Below are 16,514 nucleotides of genomic sequence, written 5' to 3'. Positions count from 1 at the left end.
CAGATGACATATTCTGGTATATGGAAAATCCTAAGGAATCTAAAATACTATTTGAACAAATGAACAAGTTCAGCAAGATTGCAGTATATAATAACATCAATACAAAAAATCAACTGTATCTCTCTATACCTGAAATGAAAAAACCAAAAATGAAATTAAGAAAACAATTCCATTTATGGCAGTATCCAAAAGAATAGCAGGCACACACACAGTAAGTTTCAAGAAAGAAGTAAAAAACTTACACTCTGAAAACAACAAATCACTGTTGAAAGAAATTAAAGAAGACCGAAATAAATGAAAGACGTCCCATATTCATGGATTAGAAGACTCAGTATTGTTAAGATGGCAATATTCCTCCAAATTGATCTATAGATTCAGTGCAATTCCCATCAAAATCCTAGCTGCTTTTTTTCTTTTCTTTTCTTTCTTTCTTTTTTTCAGAAATGGACAAACTGATACTAAAATTCATATGAAAAAGCCAAGGGATTGGGGATGGTGAGGTGACACCTTAGGGGCACTAGGTTTATTTTCAGGGTAAAAAAAATTTTCAAAGTTGATTATGATGACAGAAGCACAATTATGTGACTATGTTAAAAGCCACTGAACTGTATTTTTTTTTTTAAGTTTTTTTATTTATTTAAGTGATCTCTACATCTCATGTGGGGCTTGAACTCATAACCCCAAGATCAAGAGGCACATGCTCTTCTGACTAAGACAGTCAGGTGCCCCCTGAACTGTATACTTTAAATGAGTGAACTGTATAGTATGTGAATCACATCTCAGTAAAATGGTAAAAACAAAACAAAACAAAAAACCTGACTGTATCTGTGTGGAATGAAACTGTGACTCAGCAACCAGTCCTGGTAGGGGAATCTCCCTTTAATTGTCATTGCATTTTCTAGATCTTCATGTTGCCTCCATAATTCTCCTTGGACAGCTGGGGCTGTTGACATCAGGAGAGTAACAGAGTCTGAGTGGTTCACAAAATAAAGGAGAAATGGCCAGCATCCTGAGCTTTTCTGCCTTCAAGGGATGAAGCCACATTGGAATAACACCCAAAGAAACAGAGCTCTACCCATGTTTCCAGCTTGATCAGGGGAAGGAGCAGGAGCTGAGTTTCTCAATATACCTGGAACCTTATACATCTGTCTACTAAGCAGCATAGAAGCAGAAAACAAACAAAGAACTCAGGCCTATTCTTAGGATATAAACTTCACTTTCAAGATGAACCCCAAAACTGCTTCTAAATACTTCATACTGAGGGTTCAGCATTTTTAAAGTGAGAGTTTGGGATTTGCTAGAACAGATGTTCTGTGAATTCAGATAAGGACTAAGGAGTAACACAGACTGTGAATTGAGCAAACTCATGGTTCAACAAGGCCACAAAAAGGGGGGTTAAATTAAAAGGGGGATTAAGCGCAAACTAAAATAAACCTAGGGAAAAAGTTAAGAATATGCTCGCTTCTCTGAATCCATGTAAGAAATGCAGTTTGAACAAGAGGAGGATGAGGGAGAGAAATGCCAGGGTCAACGTAAGGGGATTAAGAGGAGGCTGCCTGCCAGGGATGCGTTGTCCCTTTTGCAAATGCGACAATCATTTCCGGAAGTCACACATGCAGTAAGCATCTAGTCAAAACCCCCTCCCCGCCCTAGCTCTGGAGCCTCAGAAGCAGCCGCCTGCAGTCTCTCTGCCATTTCTCATTTGATAACCATTGTGGAAGGTTTCCATACTTATTCATACACGCCCCCTTCCCCTCACAGAGAGATTCTGAAGAGCCATCAAGCCTCCTCCTTGCAGGAACCGGCAAAGATGGGAGGGTGAGACTCTAAGGGGAGGAATCAAGAGTGAGTCAACAATCTCCTGTCTCCTGGCCCCTCTCATGGTCAATGCCTGCCACCTCCTGCTTCCCAAGCTGGGGAAGGCCCACATGGAGGCTGTAGAGGTTCCCGAACCCACCTTCCTCCAAGGTAGCCAAGTCCCAGATTTATTTATTTATTTTTTTAAGATTTTATGTATTTATTTGACAGACAGAGATCACAAGTAGGCAGAGTGGCTGGCAGAGAGAGGGCAGGAAGCAGGCTCCCCACTGAGCTGAGAGCCCGATGCGGGGCTCGATCCCAGGACTCTGAGATCATGACCTGAGCCGAAGGCAGAGGCTTAAACCCACTGAGCCACCCAGGCGCCCTGTCCCAGATTTAAAATAAAAAAAAATTAAAAAGTTCAAAAGAGACGTCACCTTCCAATCACTTACAAGTTATTTAATTCTCTTTCTTCTTATAGCTAATTTGGTTTAAAACAAATTTATAAACAAAAGGATCAAGGAATTGCTGAAGAAAAGAAAAAAAGGCTAACTCTGGCTTACAAACAGCTTTGTCACTGATTACTGGCTAATGCTAGGGTTCTTAGAAGAAACAGAATGAGAATCCGAAAGACCAATAGTGATGGCCAAGAACAGTGGCCAAGGACTGAGAGGAGAGAATTTTCCTACTTAAAATGTACCCACTGGTGCACAGATATCTACTGAGGTTACTAAAAGGAATGGAGTGTCTCCATTAAATTGGCAAATGAGACTTGTTTGTCTGGTTCTCTCTTACGGGAAGAATCGGTCCCAAACTTTACTCATCCTTGAGTTTTCCTCCCATCCCCCAGCCTACGAAGGAGGACATCAAGGGCCATACTTCTCTCCTGAGTAGACGCGGGCTTTCCGAGTGAGGGTGTAGGTTTTTGTGTTTGCTCCTTTCCGGAGAGGGTCGTCCAGAGGTGACTGGCAGGGCGGATCCTCCAGAGGGTTCCAGTAGCTCTGTTCACACATACCCCGCAACAAGATCTCCGCCAACTGCCTGGCTATTGTCTGGGAACACAAAGGAGCAAAGGCATAGCTGTGAGTCCATTCTGTATCATTCCTTCACTCATTTGCTCATTTGGTCAATATTTTCCAGTCATCACTTTGTGCTAGGCACTATTCCAAGACTCATGATTAAAGATTTTTACTTCTCCGATGAACATTTTACTACAAAAAAGGAGAGAAAATACACTAAGGTATTTGAACCATTAAAAAAAAAAAAAGTCTATGCCCTTCGAGCCATCCTGCCTCTGTGATATTCTGAAACAACCGAAACTTTTAGTTTAGCTCTTTTCCAAAAGCTCTTATTATAGGTTAATTGCAAAATATTTCATCACCTCCCAACAGATCCCTGCTAAAACCCAAACTTGGCACAAAGCTGGTGCTCAACCTAGAAGACGTTACTCCTGAAGGGGAGGGAAAAAAAAGCTCTTCATTGCTGATAAGATGGTATCCAGTGTAGATTTCGGAAATGCCTTCCCTCTTTGAAGTGCCAAGGGCCAGTCCCATGGTGGCCCCGTCTTGGGACTCAGCGCCCTGTTCTCAGTGCACTCTGGGCCTTCCAGCCCAAAGGCTACTGCTGGCCTGTGCAAAAGAGAAAGCAAAGTGGCAAGTATGGCTACTGATCAAGAAAGACCTCTTTGCAATGCTGCATAGGTATCTCTTTCCTCCCTGAGAAAACCCAGACATATCTGGATCTTGTCATCCTAAGTTAGACAACGACTACTATGCTTTTCGAGCTCTCTGCAGTAGAACAGTGCCCCATCTGATGAATGGGAGGAGGGGGGTATGTGACATCTAGAAATATTTTGTTAGCATATCAGTTTACTTACCTCATAATCTTCCAGTGATAAAGAAGAGAAGTAAAAACAAACAGATAAACAAACCCCCCACAAAATCTCCCTGAGAACAGAAGCAGGTGCACCTCAACGTGGCCCGTGCTACCCCACGATCAGCCAAAGGTGGCAAAATAAAACTTCAACCATTAGGTTTTTCCACAAGGTTTTTATGTTCTTTGGAAACACGCAGGCAAAGAATGCTGATCTTCCCTGAGAGTGAGACTTTTTAAATAAATATGTTCCAGAAGAGAACTTTGCTAGGTTTTCATCCACATGAAATCGCCTAAAACACCACCAGGAAACTTAAATGCAACCAAATCACTAGCTTAGTGGCTTCCGATAACCACTGGGTAAAGGCAAATTTTCCTGATTATTCCCAAGTAAGACCCACTGGCTTTAATGTCTATAAAAATGTGAAATTAAGTGCACTCCTATCATCCCCAACTGAGCCATCTGTAAAGATCTCATAAGAATACAATTTTCAGAACCTAAACAGTACCTGCACTGTTTTCTTAAACCTTCCATTATAGTTTCATTTCAATCTCCCTGCAGTCATATAAGCTAATGACTTCTGCTGGAAGCATCAACGGGCAAAAATAACCTCGACTCCCTACAGTCGAGAAAAAAAAAAAAAATGTCAAAGGGAAAAAAATGAACAAGGAGCTTCATTTTCTGAATATACCTGCCATGGACAGGGATTCTAAAGTTACAAAAATCTCTGCCCTCCACAGTCTGCTTGTCCACTATGCGACAGCTTGTGCTAGATCTCACTTTACTTCCGGGTATTAATCTTCCAGAGAGACTTTTAAAATGAGGTTTTGATGTGATTGCGTATTTTAAATGTGTCACTCTACCACTGCACTAACCAAGGAAGGCTGTCTGGTTGTGTGCACTGAGAGCTCACATGAAGTTCAGAACAGGAGATGAATATGAGAAATGACCAGCACAGTCACCAATAGTGATCAGACCTTTTACTTCTTATACTTGGGTTTTATATGCTTGCCATTGAAATGCTTACAAATTGTTGGCAACAGAAAAAATCAGAAGGAAAGGAAGGGAGCCAGAAAGAAGTCAAACCTTAATATATAAACTTGGTCATTAAATCTGTTTAGTTATGTATTTTCTTAATTGTGGTAAAATTTACCTAACCTAAAATTCACCATTTTAACCATTTTAATGTATAACCCAATGGCACTTAGTACATTCACAGTACTTGGCGACCATCACCTCACCCTGGTTCCAGAATATCACCCCAAGAGGAAGCCCTGTACTCTTCAGTGGTCATTTTCCACTCCCTCCTTCCATACCCCAGGAACAACTAACCTGCTTTCTGTCTCTGCAGATTTGCCCATTGGGGGCATTTCCTATCAACGGAATCCTATAATACGGGGCCTTTTGTGACTGGCTTTTTCACTTAGCATCAAGAGGTCAAGGTTGACCCATGTAGGGCGCCTGGGTGGCTCAGTGGATTAAGCCGCTGCCTTCGGCTCAGGTCATGATCTCAGGGTCCTGGGATCGAGTCCTGCATCGGGCTCTCTGCTCAGCAGGGAGCCTGCTTCCTCCTCTCTCTCTCTGCCTGCCTCTCTGTCTTCTTGTGATCTCTCTCTGTCAAATAAATAAATAAAAAATCTTTAAAAAAAAAAAAAAAAGGTTGACCCATGTAGTAGCCTGGGTCAGTGTGTTATTCCTTTTTGTGGCTAAATAATACTCTATTGTGTGGATGTACCACATTTTGTTTATCTCGTCATCAACTGATAGAAATTCGGAATGTTTCCATCTTCTGGCTAGCATAAACAGTGCCACTATAGACATTCATGTACAATGTTTGTTTCTAACACCCACTTTTAGTTCATTGAAGTATTTGTCTAAGAGTGGGGTTGCTGTAAATGGATTTGTAAATCCTTCTCAGCTATGGTCTCACCGCCTGACAGAGTTTACAAGGTAAATTTTTCACTTCCTAAGAGCATCATAAATTTGCAATGATCAACTAATCTCGAAGGAATCACAGAGTTGTGAGCAGCATTAACTTGACAAGCTTTCTGATGGCTACTGTAGACCAAGATACCAGTGATTAAGGCCCATGAAGTACTTCCCAGCTAGGGAAGGCAAACAATTCCCCATGGAAACAAGAAGAGAAGATTGTTGGATTCTGCCCCAAACCTACTCAGCTGGCATTTCTGAGGTCAGGAAAAGGGATGTGCATTTGTTCAAAGTTCCTCAGATAATTCTAATGCACACCTTCTGCTGAGCATGCAAGGAACTGTAAGCAGTTCAACCTAGGTCACCTGAGACTCATCAACCAAGACCAAAGGCCTACTTACTTGCACCGCAAGTCCAACAGAGAGAGGAAGTGACTCCCCTCATGTCAACATCAACCAGTTAACAGCTGAAAATGTGCAGGGGCAACTCCAGTCTACCCAGCCTTCTTCAGAAGCCTCCTCACAGCATGTCTCAGAAAAAGGAAAATAATAATTGAAGAAACTTATCTCACTTCCTGACATGTCTTTATTCAGAATCTCCCCTCACAGGATTTTTAGAAGTTAAAGTACATTGATCCAAATAACAGAAACCTTAGGCAATAATGGAAGATATTCTCTAATTCTGTGAAAAGTAGTGTTGATGTAAGCAGCAGGTAGATGGCCCACAGAGTAGTCAATGCACTCACACCTTCTAACAGGGCAAAAACCATTAATCACTATAATAAAATATATATGCTTTTGAATCAACAATATGGACAAATGCTCCACATTTAAGCAATTCTGAAAGATTGGCTTTTTAATCAGCTTTTAAAACAATGATAAGAATACGAGCCAATATCATCGATTACTTTAATTGTGCTTCAAAGACTTAAAAGGAGCTGTTCATGCTGACCAGACAAGAAGTATCATGAAATGTTGTTAGTAGGTCAATTTGAGAGAAAAGACACTTGGCAACAATTTTTACCCATATCTTTTCAGAGGTTTTTTGCCTTAAAGAACTCCACAAATCAAAATGTCTGGTTTGAACTTCTTAAGGCACACCCAAATCATATCGGGCATATAAATAAATACCAAAGACCAAGTGAGGTCTTGGGGGAAGGGTGGGGGAGTGTAAAGTTGCTCCTTTGTCTCGCCCCCATGAGTTCCAGGAAAGCCTATTGATTCGTCATCTGGCCCCATGAGTCGGATATCTGCATCCCCAAACCCTGAAGACACCAAAATGAAGAAACAGCCTCACTTCCTGTAACAGGAGTCACTGAGCCTGGCCCAGCTTTAAACTCTCTGGCAACACTGAAAGGGGTCATGACAATGGGAAAACGATGGCGCTAGGGACAAGACCCAAGAAGGTGGACTCTTCCATGGGGCTGTTGTGTCAGTTGTGACACGTGGTATTTGCTTCATCTCTGGTGAGCACCAGGACTTCACCCAGACAGCCCTTGGCAGAACAGCCATAGAGGGATCAGCGATCACCTCTCCAGCCAGGAAAAGTTCAGGGGTTTCAAAAGGCAAGAGAGAACTTAAATCAACAACACAGCCAAACTGCTGATGAGCCACGTTCTCTAGCTAGCTTTTGTTTCTCCTCTAAGTTTTAGCATCACTATACTTAGTCTAACAACTAGGTACTCTTCAGGATCCAATCTGCTCTGCTCTGGCTGGGTTTTGGTGTGAAATCATCAGCGTACAGCCAACCCCTTCACCACCCTGGCAACTGGAAGGGCTTATAATCTCCCTGCCAAGAGGGATGCAGTTCTTTTGTTTCAAGAGGTAGTACGACCAATCAGTACATAAAAAGATGCTCAATGTCAGTAGTCATTAGGGAAATCTAAATTAAAACCACAATGAGACAGCACTTCATATATACTAGGAGGGCGAGACCAAAAAGACAGGCAATAACAAGTGTTGTCAAGAATATGGAGAAATCAGGAGTGCCTGGATGGCTCAGTGGGTTAAAGCCTCTGCCTTCAGCTCAGCTCATGGTCCCAGGATCCTGGGATCAAGCCCCACATCAGGATCTCTGCTCAGCAGGGAGCCTGCTTCCCTCTCTCTCTCTGCCTGCCTCTCTGCCTACTTGTGATCTCTGTCAAATAAATAAATAAATAAATAACCTTAAAAAAAAAAAGAATACGGAGAAATCAGAGCCCTCCTAACTGCTGGTGGGGATACAAACTGGTACAGCTGCTTTGGAGAATCGTCTGGCGATTCCTCCAAATGTTGAATGTACAGCCTGCCCACCTAAAACTTGTCCACGTGTCCACTTAAAAACTTACGTAAGAATGTCAATAGCAGCAATATTTACAATAGCCAACAAGTGGGAACAATCCACGTGTCCATCAACTGAGGAACAAATGCAAACAATGTGTTCTGTCCCTGCAGTAGGATAGTATCTGGTCACAAAAAAGGAGTGACATGCTGATCCATGCTCCAACGTGGGTGAACCTTGAAAATACCACGCTAGGTAAAGCAGGTCGGTCACAACAAGACCACCTAGTATATAATTCCATGTATATGAAATGTCCAAAATGGGCAAATCCATAAAAACAAAACACAGATGAGCAGTTGCCAGAGGCTGAGGGTAAAGGGGAGAATGGGGAGTGACTACTGAGAGGTATGGGGTTTCTTTTCGGGGATGAGAATGTTCTGAAATTAAATATTAGTGATGACTGAATAATGTGGTTAGTACACTAAAAACCGCAGACTTTAAAAGGGTGAACTGTGAACTGTGTGGTGTGGAAACTGTATCTCAACAAAGTATATACATATATATGTATATATGTGTATACACACACATACACACACACATACACACACACATACATACATGTATGTGAAGGGGGAGAGGCAGGAGGGAGGGGGAAGGGGAGGGAGGGGAGGAGAGAGGACGCCTAAAGTGCCCTTCCGGCCTCAATCAAATTACCCATCACACTCACCATTCGCAGGTTTTGTGTTGTTCTTGTTTCTACTGCTCTGAGGATCTCTCTGAATCTCCCGACTCCTCTCGTCAAGTTCCTGTGTGCACACAGAGTTTGACAGGGTTTCCATCTGGCGTGCATTAATATTAAATATTTTATACACATATTTCAATGCATTTTGTCTACATGAAAGCTGTTGGCTAGATTTTAAGCAAACAATTATTCTGCACATGTCTGTCCATCTTTGCTTGACTCTGAAAAATTTGGCCTGGGATTGCTGGTCTTTTGTGCTTCCACAATCAAATTTTCTCAAGGAGAAAAAAAAAAATCCGAACATCAGTTCTGAAGCCAAGGAAGGAAGGAAGAAAGGAGAGAAAGAGAAAGAAAGAAAAAAAGAAGGAAGGAAAAAGGAAAAAAAGCAAGGGAGGAAGGAAGGAAGAAGGGAAGGGGGAAGGGAAAGGGAAGGGGGAGGGGAGGGGAGTGAAGGGGAGGGGAGGGGAGGGGAGTGAAGGGGAGGGGAGGGGAGGGAAAAAAAGGGGAAAGAGAAGGGAAGGGGAGAGGGAAAGGCAAGGGAGGGGGAAAGGAAGAGAGAGAGATAGATGTAAGGCATCTAGCAGAATCTACCCTCAACCTCCCAATGGCTCCATAGTTTTCCTGCTCTACTGAGTGGTGCTGAAATCTGTTTTCACTTAAAAGGTGGGCGGGAGAGAGTGCGGGAATATCCACAAGGCACAGAATGCGGTGTGCTAAAGCCTTCCTGTAACTTGCCATTTTTATGGTCAGGACAAAGATAACAGGCATGAAAACTGAGGGGCTCCACCATGCAATCACTCTGCATCTCTGTGAACCTAAATTACTGCCCCCAAAAAGCCACCAAGCCAACGCTGCCCTCCCCACTCTGCCCGGACAAGAAGCAGCAAGTGGTCAAGGCCCCTTTTGCAAGCAAATGCATGAGGACCGGAGCCCTGAGCGGTGCGACTCCGATGAGAACACGTCTCCTCTCACTGCCCCATACTTCACCGAGACACGTTTGGTGACACATTTCCGTCAAGGACAGGTAATTATTTAGTGACACCCTGGGCACTGTATCCAGCCCCCACTTGCAGTCCTCCCTGCAAAGCTGTGCCCGGCCCATTCGGCTGGGAACACTTCCCAGCCAGTCCCTTTACATTGAGCGCTGCCACCACCTATGACATAACTCGGTGATATTTATAACTGCTCATTAGAACACATCTCATCTTTCCAAAAAGCCGCAGAGCGGGTCAGCCGGTGCGGACCTGTCAGCCAGCCTCTGCGGGCTGTGGCAGGCGCTCTAGGCATTTGGCTTTCTTCTTGGATGACATTTTCAATCGCGCAAAGGTATTGAATCAAACTGAACGTGGGCTCTGTATGCTACAAGCACCCACAAGGGCTATTAATTTGTATCTTCTCCCTACACGGCATCCCAGGACTCTCGTTCACAAGAACAGCCCCGGAACTTTAAGATAACAGTTTACTGGCGAGAGCCCATCAGTTCTCCTGTGTTCCTCTCACCCACACATTTCAGATGGTATCAGATCAGAAGCTTCACAGTGGCATAAAAAGACACTGGTGCTCGGGACTCCAAGCAGTGCTACAGGGACTCTAACAGAGCCGTGAATGCAAATTAGGTCATGGGCCCCAGGACACGCGAGCCACTCTGCTTTCCCTTTCGTTTGTTTTTATGGGATCCATGCTCATGGGCAACAAAGTATGTTTGCTCTGGATGGAAGCACAGCTCTCCTAAGTGATGGGGGGAAGGAAATAGCTCTAACTCACCCGGGGGGCGGGGCGTGGATACAGTGGTCGAATTTCATTCCAGAACCACGGACTAAGCTCCTACCCTGTGTACACAGAACAGCAGTCTTGATTGTATGACACAGGGGTGGGAGGGACTGAGGGAACGTAACTGGAGACCCGGGTTCACAGGACTGTTTCACCAGGTGGCTATCAGCTCTGAAAAGGCAGCATCGAATCTAAATAGGATAAGCCGGGGTCGGCTGCAAGATAGGAGCTGGTCATCCGCACTGTCTCTCGCGCCCTCCTGGCAGAATGAGATACTGATCCAGTTACGAAAGCCCAGAATTTTCCGGCTATCCACAAGAGCCAATGCAGACTAGCTCCTTATGACACAGAAGTGGAATGCCTTGCTCAGTTCACCAACCCAGTGAGAGAGTGAGCTGGAAGCTTTCTACTAGATTCTGTCGCCTTCCTGGGCAAGAGAAACTAAACTGGCTCTAAAACTGAACTGCAGCTCTAGAAGAAGGAACGAAATTAGAATACAAGAGCTCAGGTCTCTGACTTAATCATTTGTACGCAAATTACCTCATATATGCCTAACACACATTTTATGCATTCCAGTGATCACGGCTAATGAGATGCTCCCAGGAAGTGCCTCAAAATTGGAAAGAAGACCCATCGGCCCAGGTGAAGCAGGCCGGTGTCGAGGGTCCTGCCTCAGCTGCCTTAGAAGAGAAAGGATGGCTGGAGAAATCAACTCCCCTCTGCGGGCCCGGTGGCTCTCCCGCGCGGGACCGAGGCCCCCTGCTGGACAACTCGAGGAAGTGCCCGGACTCACGGGGGCGCTGCACGGGAGGAGGTGGTTAGCCACTGGGGGCTTATTCCCAAGGCCCGGTAGTGGCCTTGAAGCAAATATTGTTTTTCGCAACTGTTTCCAGATTATTCTGTAGAGAGCCTAGGATTCAGCATCAAATTCTTCCTCAAGCTCTGGGAGGTCCTGCTTGTAAACAGTAACCCTCAGGGGCTGACACCTCGCCAAGCAAACAACAGGGAGCCCTCAGGAACCACCACAGATCAGTCTGACAGCAGCAAAAAGCCGCTGGAGGGGAAAGATTTTAAATATTAGAAAGAACAGGAAGGAAGTTTCCCAAATGCAAAAACATCTCATTTTCAGCAACTCCTATACCATTCATACATTTTTTTAATCACCTAATTTTATTCAGTCAATCATTTCTACTATTGCCATGAGAGCAGAAAAAAAATTTTTTTTAAGCTGGACAGATAGGGACGCCTGGGTGGCTCAGTTCGTTAAGTGGCTGCCGTCAGCTCAGGTCGTGATCCCAGGGTCCTGGGATCGAGTCCCACATCCGGCTCCCGGCTCAGCAGAGAGCCTGCTTCTCCCTCCCACTCTTGCCTGCTGCTTTCTCTGCTTGTACTCTCCCTCTCTGTTAAATGAATAAATCAAACCTTTAAAAAAAAAAAAAAGCTGGACAGATAATCATGATAAAAAGGAACAAAATGGGGAAATTAACATATAAGAATTATATTCTAAGTGCTATGAAAGACTCCAATTTGAGGGAAATAAAAGCCACATGATTGCTTTCATGTCTCTAAACTATTAGTTCATTCCTAAAACGTTGAGGTCGTTAAATATCCAGAATGAACTGTTGCTTAAAAACTCCACTTCAAAATGAAGACGAGGGAGCCAGGGACTCTCCTCGGTTTTGAGGGTTTCCACAAACCCTTCACATTAGGTCATTTATTCCATTTCAACATTCCTGACTGAGCGAGCGCAATGATGTCAGAATTCATTATGGCAAACTATTCTCAAAAACGAATGTTCCTGCCAGCCAATGAACAGCGGGCACTTTGGCAGGCTGTCAGAACATGGGGTTCACCTCCCGCATCTTGCTTGGGGAAGCTTCCCTAGCTGGGTGCATGTCCTTCCGTGTGGAATGGTTCCCAACGGCTCAGCCATTACCAGGGAGAAAGGAAGGGCCCTTGAGCACCAGCTGCCTGTCCAGTCTGATGAGCAGGCACAGCCCTGTTTTTCCCTTGCCAGCACCTCTTTCTGTCCCCTACCCTGCAGCGGGAGCTCAGGCCAGTCCCACCGCTTTGCTCGTGTTCCAACTCAGGCCATCTACTGCTCTGTCTTGACAGGAAAGCCCACCCACTTTTCACAGGGACACATTTGACTCCTGGTGACCTATCTGCACTTTTTCTTCCCTCCTCCTTTTTCATCAGGTTTCATCATCTTCCTTCCTCCTTCCAGGTCTCATCTGCTGGCCCTCAGGTCAAGGCAAAAGCATGACTTCCTGAGGACACAGAGGGAGGCCGACTCGGTAGCACTTGGCCTCCCTCCTGACTTGGAGGCCCTGCCTGTAAGCAGGATTTCTGAAGGCGGGTCAAGTCCAGGGTGGGGCCTGTTCTGTGACTCTGAACCACATTCAGAGCTCTTTAACACTGTCACCTGTGACTCTGTACCACCAAACCAATGGGAAGCTGTATCAGGAGGGAGGCCAGAGCTCCAAAATCAGAATCAAAATGGAAAAGTGGGACTGGGAGAAACTCAGAGACTTAGAGAACCATTTTGCCTCGTGATGGGTGGCTACTCGGCTCAATCCACTTTTTTGGTTGTCATTTCTCCTTTCATTTCTTGGGACTAGGCTGGGAAGAGACAACTCTTCTCCTTAACTTGTCCTTCCAGATTATTTTCTGACCTCGGAGTGTGGCCTAGGCTACCAACGCATTTAAATTCAATATCAACCATCACTGCCATGCTAACTCAAATGTCAGAGGTGAAAAAAATGTTTGGCAAACTCTGGATAGCGAGGACAAGGCATTTTTTCTCCTTCCCAGTGGTTTAGAAATTATACTTAGAAAAGATCAGTTACAAAATGAGTCAACACCAGAGATGTCTCAGAGCCTAGAAATCGTGTGGCATTTCCCGGGTCCCTTCGTACCAACGAGCACTCTGAAGCTCTTAAGCAGCAGGTCATTTCAACAGCTACTAAGCGCTATTGTACATCAGGTTCCAGGCTCATCCGCGAGGACATGCTGGTGAGCAAAGGACACCATTCCACCTCAGGGAGCCCGGAGAGCTTCACACCCCTCACCCCCATAAACACATGGGCACCATGTGGACTAAGATCTGTGTTTTGCTCATCTACATATCCCAAGCCCCTCCAACAGAGCCTGGCATACAGCAAGTGCTCAACATAGACTCGTTGAATGGATTTCAGAATGACAGTGAGTTGAAATAACCAAGACCAACAAGGGGGCACATTTTCTACCTGTTCCTTGTCCTCGTTCTCACTATACTGGATTGGGTAGCCTGGCAAAGCAGAACATGTCACATGTGCCCTCGGGGGCACCGCAGCATGGGTCCTGTGGGGGCAGGGACCCACACGCCTGACCAAGTGACACAGCTGGGCAGGCTCTGCCTGACAGCATGGAGAGGGCTGCAGGGATCATAAGGATTTTGAAGCCCTTTTTAAAAAACTTCCAGACATTTCAGGGTAGCTTTCCTGCCTGTGTGCCTTTATAGGTGCTCCTTTTTGTCTGAGGTGGCCTGGGGGAAGGGGACTGTTAGTGACCCTTCCAGACCCGGGTCAAAGGTCACCCTAGGGAATGGCTTCCCAGCTTCCCTAGGAAAACACAGGTGCTCAAAATACATGCAAGCTTGTTGGGAGCATGTAACAAGCTTGCATGTATTTTGAGCAACACACTGATTTTCATTTGTTTTGATGTCTGTTAGCCCACCAAACGGTGATCACCTTGGGAGCAGTGGCCCTCTTTGTCCCAAGGGCTGCACAGAGCCAACCAGGCACCCAGTGACACCTAGGAAGCTGGTGCCCTCAAAAAGAGACGAGAGAGAGGGCCATCTTATATTCTGAAGTCTCCCCCCACCTCCCTGCTGAAGAGTTTTCTCAGTTACCAACAGGATGCCTGAAGCAGACACTTCTTACTTCACAAGACCCACCCCAGTGGAACGCTAGCCACTTCAACATGACCCCAGAAAGCCAGAAATAAACCCTGCTGCTCCAGGTCACTTGCTCTGAGTTCTCAGGCTGGAAAACTGCTTCCCCTTCATTTACATAACCTCAGCGGCACCTATCTGGAAAAAGTCTGAAATCAAAACCAGAGATCCAGATCTGGAAAGTAGGAGAAGAAAAAGGCATCCTTCTCAGTCCAAAGGGCACTTCTGGCCGGCGCTCAGGGAGCTGTTTTTCCCAGAAGGGCCTCCAGCTTCTCGCTCTGTATGTGCTCTTCGCCTCGTATCCAATGACATGCATTTATGGACACAGATGGCCCGCTGGAGTCAGAGGTCAGGGATCAAACCCACAACCTTGGCCTCAATAGCAAAGGACCCCCCCCATCTGATCCACCGAGCAAGCCAGCTGCCGCCTAGATATGGAGACGGAGGGTGTGACAACTCTCCACGTTGGGATGTGAACAAGCCGGCGAAGCTTCCGGAAGCCTCATTTCAAACCTAATGAGAGCTGTACTAGGCTTAGCAACATTTTTTGTGACTACCTCAGCAACTGAGGATTCCCCATGACAAAGGCAGAGCAGAGGAGACACTCTGGTCAGCTGGCCAGGCAGCCGGCAGCACGCTGAGCGGGTGCCGTGTACCAGGCCATGTCCTGGGCAGCAGAGGTTCAAATCCAACAAGGCAGACAGAACTGTCTTGGTGTCAGGACAGGGACATGCAGACTGGTCCTTCTGACGGGGCATGCTAGAAGCCCAGATGCAAGCCCGACTCCGAAAATGAACCTCCCTGCCTCCCTCAACGACCTGGTCCCTGACATTCGTCCAGACCCCAGCTTCCTGAGGAAACAACAGAGTACAGGAAGCCTTGCCTCCTCCCATGTCCCTCTTCTCCAACCCTTGGGAACGGGTTAAAGGATATCAATCCTCATTCCAGCAAACTATCCAAAGAGCCTACTGTGCACCAGGAAAGGGCCCTGAGGGTACAGTCATGAACCAGCACAAGCCAGGCTATCACCACGCTCAACGTCACCCCGGAAGCCAAACAGTCCCCAGCATGGAGCTGGGCTGCTCGGTCTGATGACACCTATGCCGGACAACCCAGAGCTTGTCTGCCGTGGAAGGCCTGGAGATCCCTACACTTATCTATACACTGACACCAGGAGACACAAAACAGAACGTGGACCCTGGAGCCAGCTGGGATGGGCTCAAGCCCCAGCTTCACACTCACTAGTTGTTGACCTTGGGCGAGGGTCTGTGCCTCAGCATCCTCATCTGTAAAATGGTGATGACAAGAGCACCTGGGTGGCCCAGTGGGTTAAGCCTCTGCCTTCGGCTCGGGTCATAATCTCAGGGTCCTGGGATCGAGCCCCGCATCGGGTTCTCTGCTCAGCAGGGAGCCTGCTTCCCCCTCTCTCTCTGCTTGCCTCTCTGCCTCCTTGTGATCTCTCTCTCTGCCAAATAAATAAATAAAATCTATAAAATAAAATAAAATAAAATAAAGTAAAATAAAATGTGTCCCCCTTGTAGACTGGTCCTAGGAATTAAATGAGTTAATGCATGAAGTACTTTTAAGTGTTCACCTGTATTACTACTATTCCCCTCAAAACTCTGCCTTTGCTCTGAACTGTTTTGGAATTCTGGTATCTACCTTCCAGTCCATTTACAGAATAAATATCCGTTTTACTGCTTTGGTGACATTTAATTTTGGAGGGGAAAAAAAAAAGGTATTCCCCAGTTTGATTCATTCATTGACTTTTTATTATTTACTGAAAGCCTGCCATGTTCTTAAAGACAAAAGATAGCAGCCGATGTCACAGGAGGGTAATAGAAGCTCCTTCTCTGGGGCTCTGTGGTTACTCTGCCAGGAAAGGATGGTGACATCGCCTAAGAGGGCAGGTGCCCCCACGGAGGAGCGCAGAGTCTCCACCGAAGGCCAGAGTAGGGGGCAGGACAAAGGCAACACTGAGAAGTTGAGGAACTGAATCCTTCTTGTTCTAGCTCCGTTAATACAGCCAACTTCCAGAGATTGTTGTGGAATCAACTGACAAGGGTCAGGCCAAACTCAAAACTGTTATTGGGCGTCTGAGCCACAAAAGATAGTTTAGTGGCTCAAACCAATAATTTGGGCAGTTGAACTACTAAGGTTTTGTAAATGTGTAACACAAAGCTGACCAGACAGAAGCTTAGCACTGA

The 16,514-nt window shown here is 45.7% G+C and overlaps 1 protein-coding gene across 5 annotated transcripts in view; it reads right to left on the bottom strand.

Annotated features, from left to right (window-relative positions):
* Positions 1–16,514, bottom strand: part of TTC7B (tetratricopeptide repeat domain 7B) — a 246,124-nt gene that overhangs the window by 129,034 nt on the left and 100,576 nt on the right. For all 5 annotated transcript variants that reach the window (XM_059373525.1, XM_059373527.1, XM_059373526.1 and 2 more), the window contains 2 exons: positions 8,589–8,667; positions 2,680–2,852 (listed from right to left, as the gene is read on the bottom strand). In XM_059373525.1, coding sequence (XP_059229508.1) covers positions 2,680–2,852; positions 8,589–8,667 — 252 coding nt within the window. The remainder of the gene's footprint in view (positions 1–2,679; positions 2,853–8,588; positions 8,668–16,514) is intronic.

This window comes from Mustela nigripes, chromosome 13 (assembly GCF_022355385.1).
Source record: "Mustela nigripes isolate SB6536 chromosome 13, MUSNIG.SB6536, whole genome shotgun sequence".
Lineage (NCBI taxonomy): Eukaryota > Metazoa > Chordata > Mammalia > Carnivora > Mustelidae > Mustela > Mustela nigripes.
This window is presented reverse-complemented; position numbering and strand designations above follow the sequence as displayed.